This window comes from Stigmatopora nigra, chromosome 11, assembly GCF_051989575.1.
Source record: "Stigmatopora nigra isolate UIUO_SnigA chromosome 11, RoL_Snig_1.1, whole genome shotgun sequence".
NCBI lineage: Eukaryota > Metazoa > Chordata > Actinopteri > Syngnathiformes > Syngnathidae > Stigmatopora > Stigmatopora nigra.
Genome location: NC_135518.1, coordinates 4376011 through 4390136, shown reverse-complemented (window position 1 = coordinate 4390136; position 14126 = coordinate 4376011). Strand labels below are relative to the sequence as shown.

The 14126-nt window shown below is 40.8% G+C and overlaps 1 protein-coding gene across 1 annotated transcript; it reads right to left on the bottom strand.

Moving 5' to 3' along the window:
* Positions 1 to 715: 715 nt before the first annotated feature.
* LOC144204455 (gap junction alpha-8 protein-like) lies at positions 716 to 2671 on the bottom strand. The gene has a single exon (XM_077728458.1). The coding sequence runs from the start codon at positions 2657 to 2659 to the stop codon at positions 1460 to 1462; it is 1200 nt and encodes a 399-aa protein (XP_077584584.1). The 5' UTR covers positions 2660 to 2671; the 3' UTR covers positions 716 to 1459.
* Between the last annotated feature and the right edge of the window lie 11455 nt (positions 2672 to 14126).

Here is a 14126-nt window from a genome sequence, read left to right as displayed (position 1 = left end):
TCATACACAAACGCTTGCCATTATTTTCCCAATTTGGTCTCGAAAAATGTTGTCTACCATTGGCTGCCATTGATGCCAATAGATGTACAAACCATTGTGACTGCAGAATTGTGCCAATAAACGTATATATTTAGTCTCCATTAAAAGTGAAAGGAATACTATTAGTTGTTATAAGTGTTGATCTAATTTGCTAATATCAGTGTACATAATATTAAGTGGCAATATGCCAAAGTTGCTGTTTGGTCAAAGTAAGTGTTCATTTACAAGAAACTAATTTATCGCCTTCAATGGCAGCCAATGTCGAATTATGAAAGTGATTAAAGCCGTTAGAACAGTGGGAAGTTCAATGGCATGTTGCCTTAGTTTTGAGTGGGACTATGCCAACGTTAGAGTGTGTTTAATTTAAAAAAAACATTCTTTAAAAACAAAAAAACAACAAAAAACGGGTTCATCTAGCACAGAGGTCTCGAACTTTATATGGGGTCCCGCTGGATATAGATTCTGGGTGAATCTGAGCTACATGAAGGATTCCCCCCTAAATGTGGGTAATGTTGTTAATTCACTTTTGTTTCTTTGTTGACAAACACCAGCAAAGTCTATCGTGCACGAACTTTGTTTGGTGATAAGAGATTGAAACTAAATAAATAAATGGCCAACTTTTGCGGGCCAAACATTTTATTGATATTATTTTTAAATCGCGTACGTCCTATTTTTTTAATTACCCAAGCTGAAATACACACAAATATATAGAGGGCTGAAAAATAATGTCCAATGGGCCCTAATTGACCCCCGGGCCACAAGTTTGAGACCACTGGTCCAGCACCATCAATGGCAGCCAGTAAGTTCATGGGGGGGTTTGTATACTTATACTCAATATAATAACTAGAGTTGTCAAAAGTATAAAAACGGATAGAAGTATCGTCATTGAAATGTATTGGGATACGATATTTGATAGCAAAATGATCGATATGAAGTCATTCATTTGTTTTTGTATGGCCACAAGACATTTTTCATACCATTGACAGGGCTCGAAATATCCAATCCAGTTAAAGTGGGCGGGCCTAGTTTAAATGGATTGGACGTCTAATAGTGATACTCCCATTTAAAGAGTTTTCTGGCACACAATTGGACGTCATTGTCAATGGCACTGAAAGTGTAGAATAGATTTTTTTGTATGATTTTTTTGTTTAAATTGACTTAATTTGGGTTTTACTATACATAGTTTATCGAAAATAGTATTGAGTTACCTAAATCAGGTTTAAAATTTTGGTATGGGGACAACAGTAATCCTAAAAACCACAATACATACTTGACTTACAAGAGTTAAATTTTTGGTCGTTATTCCGCAACGTTTTCTATCAAATGGCAGCGGCAAATCATAACGGCAAGCTTGAAATGCAACGTTAATAATTCTCTGCCTGGAGTGCGTGCGTGTATATGTGCGCTCTCCCGTGCATGTTCATACGGTGAGGTCGTCCGACCTGGCCTTACTGCTAGCCTGGCTCAATCGGCTCAGAGGTCTGCTGTCCTCTATCGTATCCGACGCTTTGCTCCCCGCTCGAGCCGCCACACGCCCTCCATCTACCGCCTCCGCCCCTGCCGGCGGCGCCGCATCCTCTGGTCGGGGCATGGCACTTCCGGTCTCGGCGGTCTGAGCGTAAGTGGGCAGAGTCTCGTCGTACGCTTTAGGGTCGTCCCCCATAGGCGGCTCCTCCTCTGGCTTCTCCTCCAGGCCATGGAAGGGTGGGGCCCCCCTGCCGGCCTCCATGCCAACTTCTGACAGCGGGTAGAGGTGCGTGATGGGAGCCGCTTTTTCCTCATCCAGCCGCCGGTAACCTTTCGCCCTCTGCAGAGACGACACGGGCAAAGGGGGCAGGCTTTTCCCAACGGTGGAGCCTTCGCCCTGTGCCGGTGCGAGGGCAGGCTTACGAAAAACGAAGCGTATCTTCTTCAGGCCCAGGTGGCTGATCTCCACAAAGTTGAGGAAGAGCGAGACACAAGCCACGGCCAGCATGAAGATGATAAAGACCGTCTTCTCCGTGGGGCGGGACACGAAACAGTCCACGGTGTTGGGGCAGGGCCAGCGACTGCATTTGTACAGTGGCAGAATGCGAAAGCCGTACAGAAAGTACTGGCCCACCACGAAGCCCACCTCAAAGAGTGTCTTGAAAATGATATGGCAGATGTAGGTCCTTAGCAAGGTGCCCTCTAGTCGGAACTTCTTGCTACCTTTAGTGCTGGTTTCCTTAGTGGTGCGGACGCTCCCTTGGTCGGGCGCCAGCGGGAGTCGTTCCTCGCTCAGCTCCTGTTGCCGACTAAGTTCAGCCTCCTCCCGCTCCTTACGCTTCTCCTCCATGTGCACGTGGTGCACGGCGTGGCCCACGTAGACCAGAGATGGCGTGGACACGAATATGATCTGCAGAACCCACAGGCGGATGTGGGAGATGGGGAAGGCCTCGTCGTAACACACGTTCTCACAGCCGGGTTGCTGCGTGTTGCAAACATAGTCGGACTGCTCGTCACCCCACACAAACTCGGCTGCCGTGCCCAGGATGAGGATGCGGAAGATGAAGAGAACCGTGAGCCAAACCCGCCCGATCACCGTTGAGTGCTCGTTGACTTCCTCTAAAATATTTCCCAGAAAACTCCAGTCGCCCATGATCGGTCCGTAGCACTGCAGAATGAAGGGTGGGGTAGGGAGGAACACGAAGGGTGCAGATATGCGGGGAGGGTGGGGTTGGCAAACCCGACAAATAGGGTGAGGAGGGAGGGGGGCACACAAGGAGTGTCAAACGTAAGAAAATGTGGAAAATTCCATCGAGAAAAACGTAGAAAATTCACAAAATTGTGCCATCGGATGGTACTGCTGAACACCGTTTTGCCGTATTTGGCTAAACTTTTGTGTGAAATTTAGTTAAGAGGTGCAGTCTTACACTAGCGTGGTTCTCAAAAAATTAAAATAACCCAGTCAATTTAACGTGGAATTCCTGGAAAAAGCATTGTGAAACCGTTTTCGGTATAAACTCCAAACGTGCCCAGCAAAAGCGCTATGCCTATCCCGTCGGCAATCAGACAAATGTTAACCTTTAACAGCGAGAAATAAAAATGTCAAGTTTATAACTACGCTTAATCTAAAGCAAGCTTTAATATTCTCCAATAAACATGAAATGAAAAGAAATGGGCAACTTGCCACAGCTGCGGCTCCCTGGAAGTTGAGTCCTGTCCCGTTCTCTTGGCACCCAGTGGCTAAAAGTGAACTTTTTTCTGCCCTCTTTCCCACCTAAAGCCCTGTCCTTGTCGCCCCACTGAGCAGATGTGAATGAATCGGCTCTGATGGTTGGTTTTGAGTTTGCTGCGATGTTTAAGCTTGGAGCCAGACGGCCTTTATTTGCCGGGGCGACGTGCGGTGACGCAGTGAGACAATAGGATCAACGCGGCCCGAGCGGGGATGTATGGGGAGCAGGCCTCAGGCTACCATGGCAGCGTGGACGCCGGACCACTGGACCACCGGGTCCACCATGCTGCAGAGGTTCGGATCCCCTTCATGAAAAATACCCAGTGCTGTTGCAGAACCTGCAGTTCTTGTCAAGGAACACCATTATGGGTGAAGGATGTGCAAGAAACTATTAAAAGAGACTTTATAATATATACATTTAGCCATACATATATTATATTTGAGAAGATTGAGGGAAAAGTTGAGGATTCTTCAAACTTTATCAGGAAATTTTAAGAAGTGTGCCAAAAATAAAGTTCAAAAAGATAAAGATTCTTTTCAGAGTCAAAAAGTGTTGTGATTGAGACCACAACCATGAAAAAACAAAACTTTGCCGAAATCACGAATCATTAAGAGTAAGTGAGGATCAATGCTTTGGAAGGCAAGTCAAACACAAAAATCAAGAACAAAAGAAGATTAAGAATGTGATCAATACGTTCCTTTTAGGAACTAAAACAACTTAAATCGAAACTAAGATTCTCAGATTTGAACATCCCAACACCCATACTGAAACCGTATCTAAACCAAATCCCACAGTTGTAAAAAAAAAACATGCTCTGAACTAAACCCCTCAAACGGCCAATAAAAAAAACGTAGAACCCAGAATCTCAAGAAAAAAAACCTGAGTTGGAACCAAATATGGGATGAGGTTTCCCTCTTCCAAGACGACCAGATTGTAATGGATCTAGAAAGATCAACATTACCGAAAAGAGTCTGAGTCGATCCAACAAAAAGTTGATTCTTGGGAAGGGATGAGCAATGTCAAAACCAAGACCAAGGCGATACAAGCTTCTGAAATGAGACCTAAACTTCAACCAAGACCGAATGAAGTCCAAAACACTTGTAGGTAAAGATTAGGACAAGCGCAAACCTCTCCATTTCATTTTTTATGAGGCTCATTGAGGCAATTTGAATGTTAGCCATATTGGAAAGTTGCCCCAACCCATTAAAAAAGATGAATTAGACAATCCAGTTTTTAATCAAAACAAGAGCATCCAGTAGCACCTCACTAGACACTACAAGCATTGAGATATTTATATTGAAAATTGAGTTTTCATAGTGTGGGGTCTGCATGCCCTCTTGTGTGTGTGTGTGTCTGTGTTTCATCATACTGTAATAGCAGGAATGTTTGGAATGTCCACCATTGCTCAAGCATTCGCGTTTGCTCGCTTGGTCGGATGATTACAGTTTATGACCCCTGAATGCATGTGCATAATATTTGTCACCGCTTACAATTGAATAACTTCATTTGCCATTGACGGTTATAAACATTCAAACAATTGGGAATGGTGATGAGCCAGTCCCATCCCAGTACAAATTGTTTGGAGGTCTATCAATGGAAGCCAATGTGTTAACATAGTGATCTGATATCATTCATTCATTCAATTCATTTATTCATTGATTCATCCACGCATCCTAGTAAGGGTTGCAGGGGTTGCCGGAGCCTATCTCATCTGACACCCTAGACTGGTCGCCAGTCAGTCGTAGGGCACACAGAGAGAGACAAATGACAATGAACCTCTATCCTTATTAGGGTCGCGGGGGGTGCTGTCGCAATTGCAGCGCACAAGGAGACAAACAACCATTTGAGCTCACATTCATACCTAGGGGGAATTAAGAGTATCCAATCAACCTACCATGAATGTCTTTAGAATGTGGGAGGAAACCGGAGTACCCAGAGACAACCCACGCAGGGCCAAAGAGAACATGCAAACTCCACATAGATGGACCAACCTGGATTTCAACCCGGACCTCCCACTGTGTGTTTGTGTGTGCGTATATATAATTTAAAAGCAAAGTACATATGACAATAAATAGTTCATTCATTCTTTCATCTTTTGAACTGGTCATCCTCATAAAGATTGCGGGGGTGCTGGAGACTATTCTGGCTACCTTGGGGCACAAGGCGGGGTACATCCAGAACTGGTTGCCAGCCATTTGAGGTTGAATACTCACGTCTTGAGTACTATAGCTCACATTATGGACGAAGTTGTGTCGGAGGTCGGCAGGGGCCATGTTAACAGGTGTGTTATGCTTGGTAATAGTTTTTGAGCTTTGGAATATTGTTCCGTGAATTCTGGGTTTGACAGCAGACTACGATCATCAGCTAATCTCTTAAAGTATTCAAAACCATCTAAATGTCACTATCATGCCTGAATACTTCAGATATTGCGATCTTTTGAATTTTTCCTCAACCGGACCTTTTCGAATATGACTTAAATGGTGGAGTCGTTAACAAAGAGCCCACGTGTTCTGCCACACGAGCAGACCCGTGCGATGTTGAAGGTTGGCGGCAGCCATGTTGAGAGCTGTGTCGTATCCGCCGGTTCTCCCTTTAAAGAGCTGTGTGTTGGTATAGCGGATGTTTGGATGCTAAGCCCTACAGTGGGAGCGTGAATGGAAGCAGGATTTCACACAAAGACATGATGTCATGATGCAGGGTGGGGACGCTATTGAGCGCGTGCAATGAGGCGCGAGGCAAGATTAGACCTCCGAGGCAGGGCACTTACTGGCCGCTGACCAGAATGCTAACACGCTAACAAACATATCGTGGGGCGATCTGCCCGCGCATCCGAGCCACCACCCGCTTCCTGCTCTCACTGGGGTTTGGAAGACAGGAAGTGTCCACCATTTTAACGGGCGGTGGCCATCGTTATGCTATAAGGTATCTCATCTCATCTCATTTTCCGAACCACTTTATCCTCACTAGGGTCAAGGAAGGCGCTGGAGCCTATCCCAGCTGACTTCAGGCCAGTGACCTGAATTGGTGGCCAGCCAATCACAGAGCACAAGGACATGGATAATTCACACTTACACTTACACCTAGGGGAACATTTAGAGTGCCCAATCAGCCTACCATGCATGTCTTTGGAATGTGGGAGCAAACCAGAGTACCCAGAGAAAACCCACACAGGAGAACATGCAAATTCCACACAGTTGAACCAACCAGGATTTGAACCCAAGACCCCAGTGCTAACCACTCATCCATCAGGCCGCCCTACAGTTACAGTATTGTGTGATTTACTTTCATCTTTCATGTGTTTGCAAAAATTGAAAAAAGTGATACAACTTTTTTTAGGACATAACTCAAGCTTCAGTGTGTACTTTGAAACATGCATACAACCCTTCCTCATATTTTGGCATTTTTTTGCAAGACCCAGTTAGTTCCAGATTCCAAAAGCGGGATTACGGCCCAAACCACAAAATAATTGAGATCAAATTAAACATTGTAAAACTGTGATTCTTTAATGTTCACTAAAAAAAAGACATCAGAATGTAAAGTATAATTTGTCCTAAATTTGAAAATACATTTATATTACACAACTTTCTCCAAGTGGGAAAAATCACATTGCTCAAAATGTATGTATCCAATATGATACTTTTGACAATATAGGGTTACCTCAAAGGCTACCATTTTAAGAGAGATAGACCACTAATGCTGTTCTTAAAATGTCTTGTCATTGACACCACAGTAAGTTTGGCATAACATCGCAAATAACCTTGAAACGATGGAAATAGTATGTAAATAACCTTCATACAATTGGAATGACTTTTCCTTGCCTTTGACTATGCCATCAGTTTCAACTATGCAAAAACAAACCTTTCATTCATTTTCAACACGGCTAGTCCTTGTCAGAGTCGCGACGTGGTAAAGCCTATCCCAGTTGATTGGTCGCCAGTCAGTCACAGGGCACACAGATAGGCAAACATCCATTCACACTCACAATCACACTGCCTGCCACCTTGAGGGAAGTGATCTCACTCTTCAAGCACTAAAGTCGGGTTAAAGAACCACTGAGCAAAACCAATTGGCTACAAAAATTATTTTGTGACTGCGTACTGATATTTTTTTCTGAATACTCCTCTATGACACAATCCCATCATTTAATAAGTATTTAAAAACTCATGATGGTGGGATTTTTTCAATCCCAACAGCCATTGGGACCACGTTAGCTCTTTTATGCGAGCTTGCGTGGCAAATGAAGAGTAAAAAGGTTTTACCAGATCATCGTTTCTGCCGTCCATTTGACCTACTTGGTGGCATCAAAAAGGAGGCATTCAGAGGGAGATTTAGGAGATGCTATCAGCTTGTGACCTGGGGGCAGTGTTGAGCCCCCCCGTGACACGCGCTCAGGTTGCCGTAAAAGGGCAAACAAGCATCAGCTTTTTGTTTAAATGCAAAACTGAATTGCAACTTTTGTGCTGGTCATTGACAAAAGCTGTCTCCCCTTTTTGTGGCTTAACTTTTTCAGTCTTTTTTTTGTTGTTGTCGTTGTCGCATTCATCTGTTTAGCACTACTTGTTATGCCTTTTCCGGCAGTGACGCTACGAGACGGCCATGTAACCGTCACAGCAAAGACTTTCTCACCTGCTTCGGCGGTTGCGACATTCCTCTTCGCTGACCTTCCTGCGTAAAGCTACTTGGTCTTTCCTGTCTTAGTGTGCCACTCCTAGGGGGGGAAGAAAAGGAGAATTTGGTTAATTTCTGAGTAAATAATGACAATAATATGAGACTTTAAAAAAGGAACTGCCTTAGATAGATTGGTTCATTGACAACGTATCAATCAAGACATTAAACCACACCTAACTTGATAGTCAATAATTGTTTAGAGGCAAAATGTCAAAATACTCTTGTTCAGAATATTCTTTTTAAAAATAAAAACAGTGAATGTTTGATTTCCTTTATTCGTAATTTGTTAAATAATATTTTAGCTAAAAAAGTATATATATATATATATATATATATATATATATATATATATATATATATATATATATATATATATATATATATATATATATATATATATATATATATATATATATATATATATATATATATATATATATATATATATATATATATATATATATATATATATATATATATATATATTCCTTTATTATAATAAAAACTTTCATTCATGTATTCATTCAAAAATGTCATATAAATTGAAAATATATAAATGTTCATTGTATTTTAGTCATTTGAAAATATTTTAAATTAAAAATGTTATGCTTCACATTGTTAATAAAAAACAACAAAAACTGTGAAGTAGCTGTTATAATTTGTTATTGATTGTATAACAATTTAAAAGAAAAGAGAAAAAAAACAACATATTACTACAAATATTCCACATTTGAGTTTTTTAATTGGAACTTTAAAAAAAAAAATCTTTCCTTTCCTATACGCAGATTTTAGTCAGTTTCTATTACTTTAGGGGTATTTTCGGATCATATCCTTGGGAAGTCATTGGCTGACAATGATGGAGTATAACGTCCAGTCCCTTTTGACTAGAATGAGCAAATGAACATTCATTTGCCATCAGTCAAAATAGACTGGATGTCTCATGCTGTCAATGGCAGCCATTGAGTTGAATTTCCCAAGTATGGGATAAATAAAGTTTAATCTATGATCTATTCTAATCTAAATATAAAGGTTGGCCTTCTAAGGAAAGCATAACTCCAGTGTGTGTTGCGACAAAAATGACTGTTCACAAATCTGTATGCCTAAAACAATTCATGTTTATTCTGAATTCATGTCGGACAGTAAAGGGAAAACAGATGTCTTTTCATAAAGCATATCCAAACATCTAATTTCTACTGTTTATATTGTGAATCTGATGTGTCTCACTGGCAATAAAAATGTGTGAATAGAGTAAATAAAGAGAGCTTCAAGAACCTCTGGGAGGCACCATCCGAGTTCTACTCATGATAACAAATCAACAAACCCTCTATTTAGCTGGAAAACATGCGGATACATTATTGTTACCATGACTTGCACGCACAATTGCCCAAGACAGTGCTTTAGGGCACACATGACTGTTTAAGCCACTTTCAAACTCTATATAGTGTAGTGCCATGTTGAGTAGTACACTAGTATACTACTATAGTATAGTACGTATAGTACGTAATCTATGTACAGTGGTAGCTTTCCTTACAAATGCTTCTACGTACAACATTGTTAGGTTATGAAACCCATTGATATTTAAATTACTGTTTCAATATACAATAATAAAAAAACAAGACCCAAGCTATGAAATCCCACAAAATACCTCAATACCTTTCCTAAATCTATTCTTTTATTTTGGAATTGTCACGGTTGCGTTGCGTCCTGCTTGAGAATATCCTTACACACCACTGGCTTCCCATTGGCTGTCTTACAACAACAACTTACCATGTTATTTATTTAAAATTACTGGTGCAGATAAAATGAAGGGGCTGGTAAGACATTGAAATCAAGAAGCATGAAATAGTGATTGGATACATTTATCACATTCGCTACCATTACTGACACATGCAAATTAATGTTTCGGTAGGAAAACAAACAATGAAAAATAACACTTGGTTATCTCCTGCCTCTGAGATACGTCTGAGACTTTTCCAATCAAATTTTGAGCCTCCAAGCATTCGTAAATCACTTTCACAAGAGAGAAAAAGTGAATTGTTCTCCTTGAAGGCGCCTGAAAGGAAGTGGAAGGACGACTTCCTTTCTAAATGGCTGACAAAGGCGAAGATTTCCGTTTTCACAATATTATGGGCCGTTGGGTGACTTCGGTCGTCTATCCGTCCGACACAATGTTATCGACTGCTAAAGGAGCCTGCGTGCGCTTTGGCGACCAGCGTCATGGCACTTGTGGCTTGCTAACATGGAGCGGCAAGTGTGTTTAAATGAATGCTGTTTCCTTAAATTAACAATAGCCCGGGCAGACAGGAAGTCATATAACATTTACATTGCAATTATGTATTATGCTGGAAAATGCAAAAGAGCACAAAAACGATAATTCATGGTTTTGTGGATAAGAATCTAACTCATTAGCTGAAAATGACGATGAAAAAAAATGATGAAAATTGCATTTTAGGGTGTGGTCCTGATTGTTTTCAACAAAAAAGCTGTTTTTTTTGCAACTATTGAATTTTAATTCATAGATAATAATCATAATTCAAGATATTAGATAATGTATTAGATATTTTAATCTTTTGTGAGTATTTAAGAAATTAAAAAAATAACAAAAAGAGAATGCTTCTACATACAAAATCCCCCAAAATGTCATTATATTTCCTATATCCATCATTTAATTTTGAAATTGTCGTCCGGCTTGACAATTTCCTTACAATCTGCTGCCCTCCCAGTGCCTCTGCATCCTTTTTTTAGTTTTTCAAATGTGGTCCAAGAAACTTACTGGTGCGAATGAAATAAAGAAGCGAATAGAGTAGGAAGAAATTGCCAGACATGCAGTAGACATAAAGAGTTGAATATTTCTGAAAAAGCAGATATTAAATGCAATGCTGTTATGAGTTAATAATTTTAAATTGTGTTTATATGCATGTGTTCATAAGCTTCCTCCTTAAACCTGTCGAATAGAAAATGCTCAAGATCTGTAATCGATTAATTTAGTAACTAAAGGAACCACTGTACACTACCTTTACTTACCAATGCTTCTACATCTGAAATTATATGGTTATGTAAAGCCTTGAAGGGGCTAAAAAAATACAAAAATAAATTTAAAAAATGTAAAAATAGTTGCTCATTCCATTGCTATCTCCCCAAATCTCGCTGGCCTCCCAGAGGCTAGATAGAAGCTGCATTTCCATGCTAACTAAGGTCACTTTATTGTTTGTATTTCATGTTACTATGGAAAAACAGGGTGGCCCGGTGGAGGGAATGGTTCGCGCGTCGTCCTCACAGCTCTGGGGTCCTGGGGTTCAAATCCATGTCACGTCCACGTGTGGAGTTTGCATGTTATCCCCGAGTCTACGTGTGTTTCCTCTGGGTACCTCAAATTCCTCCCCAAAACATGCATAGTAGGTTGATTGGACACTCTAAATTGCCTCTTGGTATGGGTGTGAGTGTGCATGTTTGTCTGTCTCCTTGTGCCATGCCATCGGCTGACCATCAATTCAGGGTGTATCCCGTCTCTGATAACCGATCCCTTTTATATCATCTTGGAAGGTCAGGGTACACTTACTATTTTGGCAATCACAACAAGTAAGAAGTGTCTGAAATCGTGGGAAAAAAAAGATTTTACACAGACCCGGGGGGCGTGAAGCCAGTTAGTGCAGACCTCTGGTTTCTTCACTTGTGACCGAGAACAATGTAAACCTTTGATTTGTTGTTTGTTTTAAAGGATGTATGCATACACATAGATCGACGACAACCTAACACAGCAGAGACAGAGCTAATCAGTTCACACGCAAACAACCTCTGTGTTTTGGGTGAAGGATCTTGGAGATATCCTTCTTCCTGCGTTTGTTAGGCAGTGCTTTTTGCAAAACTGGTCGCAAGGATACTAGTGACACAAAGGGGGGGATTTTCCTCACGGGTCAATTCGCACCGTGTTAAACTGACGATTTGTGTCTTAAGAAGTTTGAACACTCCACACCGGTCTTGGTTCAAGAGACATTTTGATGGTCTTGTTATGGTCTCTGATTTGATTTCCAGAAAAATCAGCGTATGTCTAGGTCTTGACTCCCAAAAGTCTTGATCCTGACTCGATCTTTGTGATTCCTGTTTTCTGGCAAGTGTTAGTTTGATCTTAGAATCAATACGAAATAGACTCAATCTCAGTCTTGTTTTGCTCTTAGTCTCAAATATAGAAACAGTTGATCTAGATTTTATCTCAGATGTTTCCTGGGTTTGGGGGAATCATAATATATATCAATATTGGATTCATTCTAAGTTTACATCTTGATTTGGTCTCGGTCTTGACCCCATAAAATCTTGATTTTTATTTAATTGTAGTAATTTCTGGTTTTGGGCCATTCTTGGTATGGTCTCCGACTCAATTCCCAAAAGACTCAAATTTGATCTCAGTCATATTTTTGGTTCAGGTCATAAGTCCTAAAAGTCTTTATCTTGACTATATGTCAGTGATACCTGATTTGGGGCAAATCTTGATCAGTGACTCAAATACCAAAAGAATAAATGTTGGCTTCAGTTTTGTAATAAATAATATTTTAAACTATATCCCTGATCTATGTGATTTAGATCAATCTTTCACTTCATTAGAGTATTACAAAGTATCATATTGCACTGTTTACATGGCCCTACAGTGTCATGTAGCTGTGTACCACCCAACCAGACATTGATGCAGAGTGAACGCATCGCTATGCACATGTTACTCATCCCCAGTTTAACGACCTCATGCTCTTTTCCAGTATAGGACAGTTCTGTCAGTCGTCAGGTTCAGAGTTCATCCGGTAAGAATAGCATGGATCAACAACAATACAACGCACGGATTCCTAAGTGGCGACGAGGAGTTCAAAATACAATTCCGTCCAACAACCGCAGTTGACGTCAATCCCTCACAATCCTTCACCTGTTCACATCGAGCTTAGTCTAGCTATTATGAGCATTTCAGTTCCACTGATCATTTACTCCCAATGACTGGAACATATGCAATCATTCGCTGCGAGCCTCTTACTGTCATGCCTTTAAGCTCCCACCCCAATTTTTTTTTAAATCCCATTTTATTATTTTAAATTATAAATAATAATTGTAACAGTCCCCCTAAATTATTGAAAACAAATTATTAAGAAATCAAATAAAACGATTGAAAAATGAGATAAATGGCGGTGAAAGCTGAAAAAAATATATAATGTAAAGTTTTATTCCTTTTGGTTACGTTTAAATAATTAATTCATTTTCCGTATATCTTATTCTCACAAGGATTGCAGAGGAGGACTATGGAGGGTTTCTACGGGGGTGCTGGAGATCATCCCAGCCAACCATGGACACCATGCAGGTGACACCCTAAAAATGCGGCCAACCAATCGCAGGTCACTAGGAAATGTAAAAATATTCACATTCATATCTAAGGGCAATTTAGTTTTCAACCCTGCATGATTGGGGAACTGGAGTACCTGGCTAAAACCCACGCAAGCCCGGGGAAAACATGCCAACTCTACACAGCAAGGTCGGAACCCTTCAGGAATTGAACCCTCAATCTTAGAACTGTCCTTCCGGACGTGACTTTTTATATTTTTAGATTACTTATTTATGTTTTACTGGGAAAATGCACTTTGTAGAGTTATACACAGCTGTGTATAATGACAATGAATGCTTTTGACTTTTTAACTGTGAGGCCAACACATGAATCACTCCACCAATGGGCCGCCCCGATTAATTTCTAATTTTCAAATTGAAAAAGAAAACACCTTTTTAAAAACACAAGCAGCTCCCGTAAATGACATCCAATACATTCAGTAGTGCCACTGTCGATGATGACAATGTCCATGAGAACAATACTGGCAGCCACCGGCGTGCACAAGCAAGCAAATATGTATTCACCACATGCATGACAGGAACTGGTCCCAGTTCATCAGAACTCATGGAAAAACTGTCATACGCCTGCACAATTGGTGGAGAGGGTGTAACGGATTTTATGTCCGGATTTATAAGAAGACAAAGTTAAAACAAACAATCAGACAATTAGCATCATTTCTTATTTAACATAATGACTCAACCTTCAGCAATAAAATTGCCCCAAGCTTGGCTAGCCCTTTTTTGTTCCTGTGCCGGATCTGTCGCAGGGTTTCTCTCAGGCAGCGTGTTTAGGAACACATGTCCGCCTCGAACGCGTGTCAGGCAGAACGACAGGCTGGGGGGTGAGGGACTTTACGCTAATATCTC

Excerpts from the sequence above, each read along its gene's own strand:
- LOC144204455 (XM_077728458.1), bottom strand. The coding sequence starts at position 2,659 with ATGGGCGACTGGAGTTTTCTGGGAAATATTTTAGAGGAAGTCAACGAG.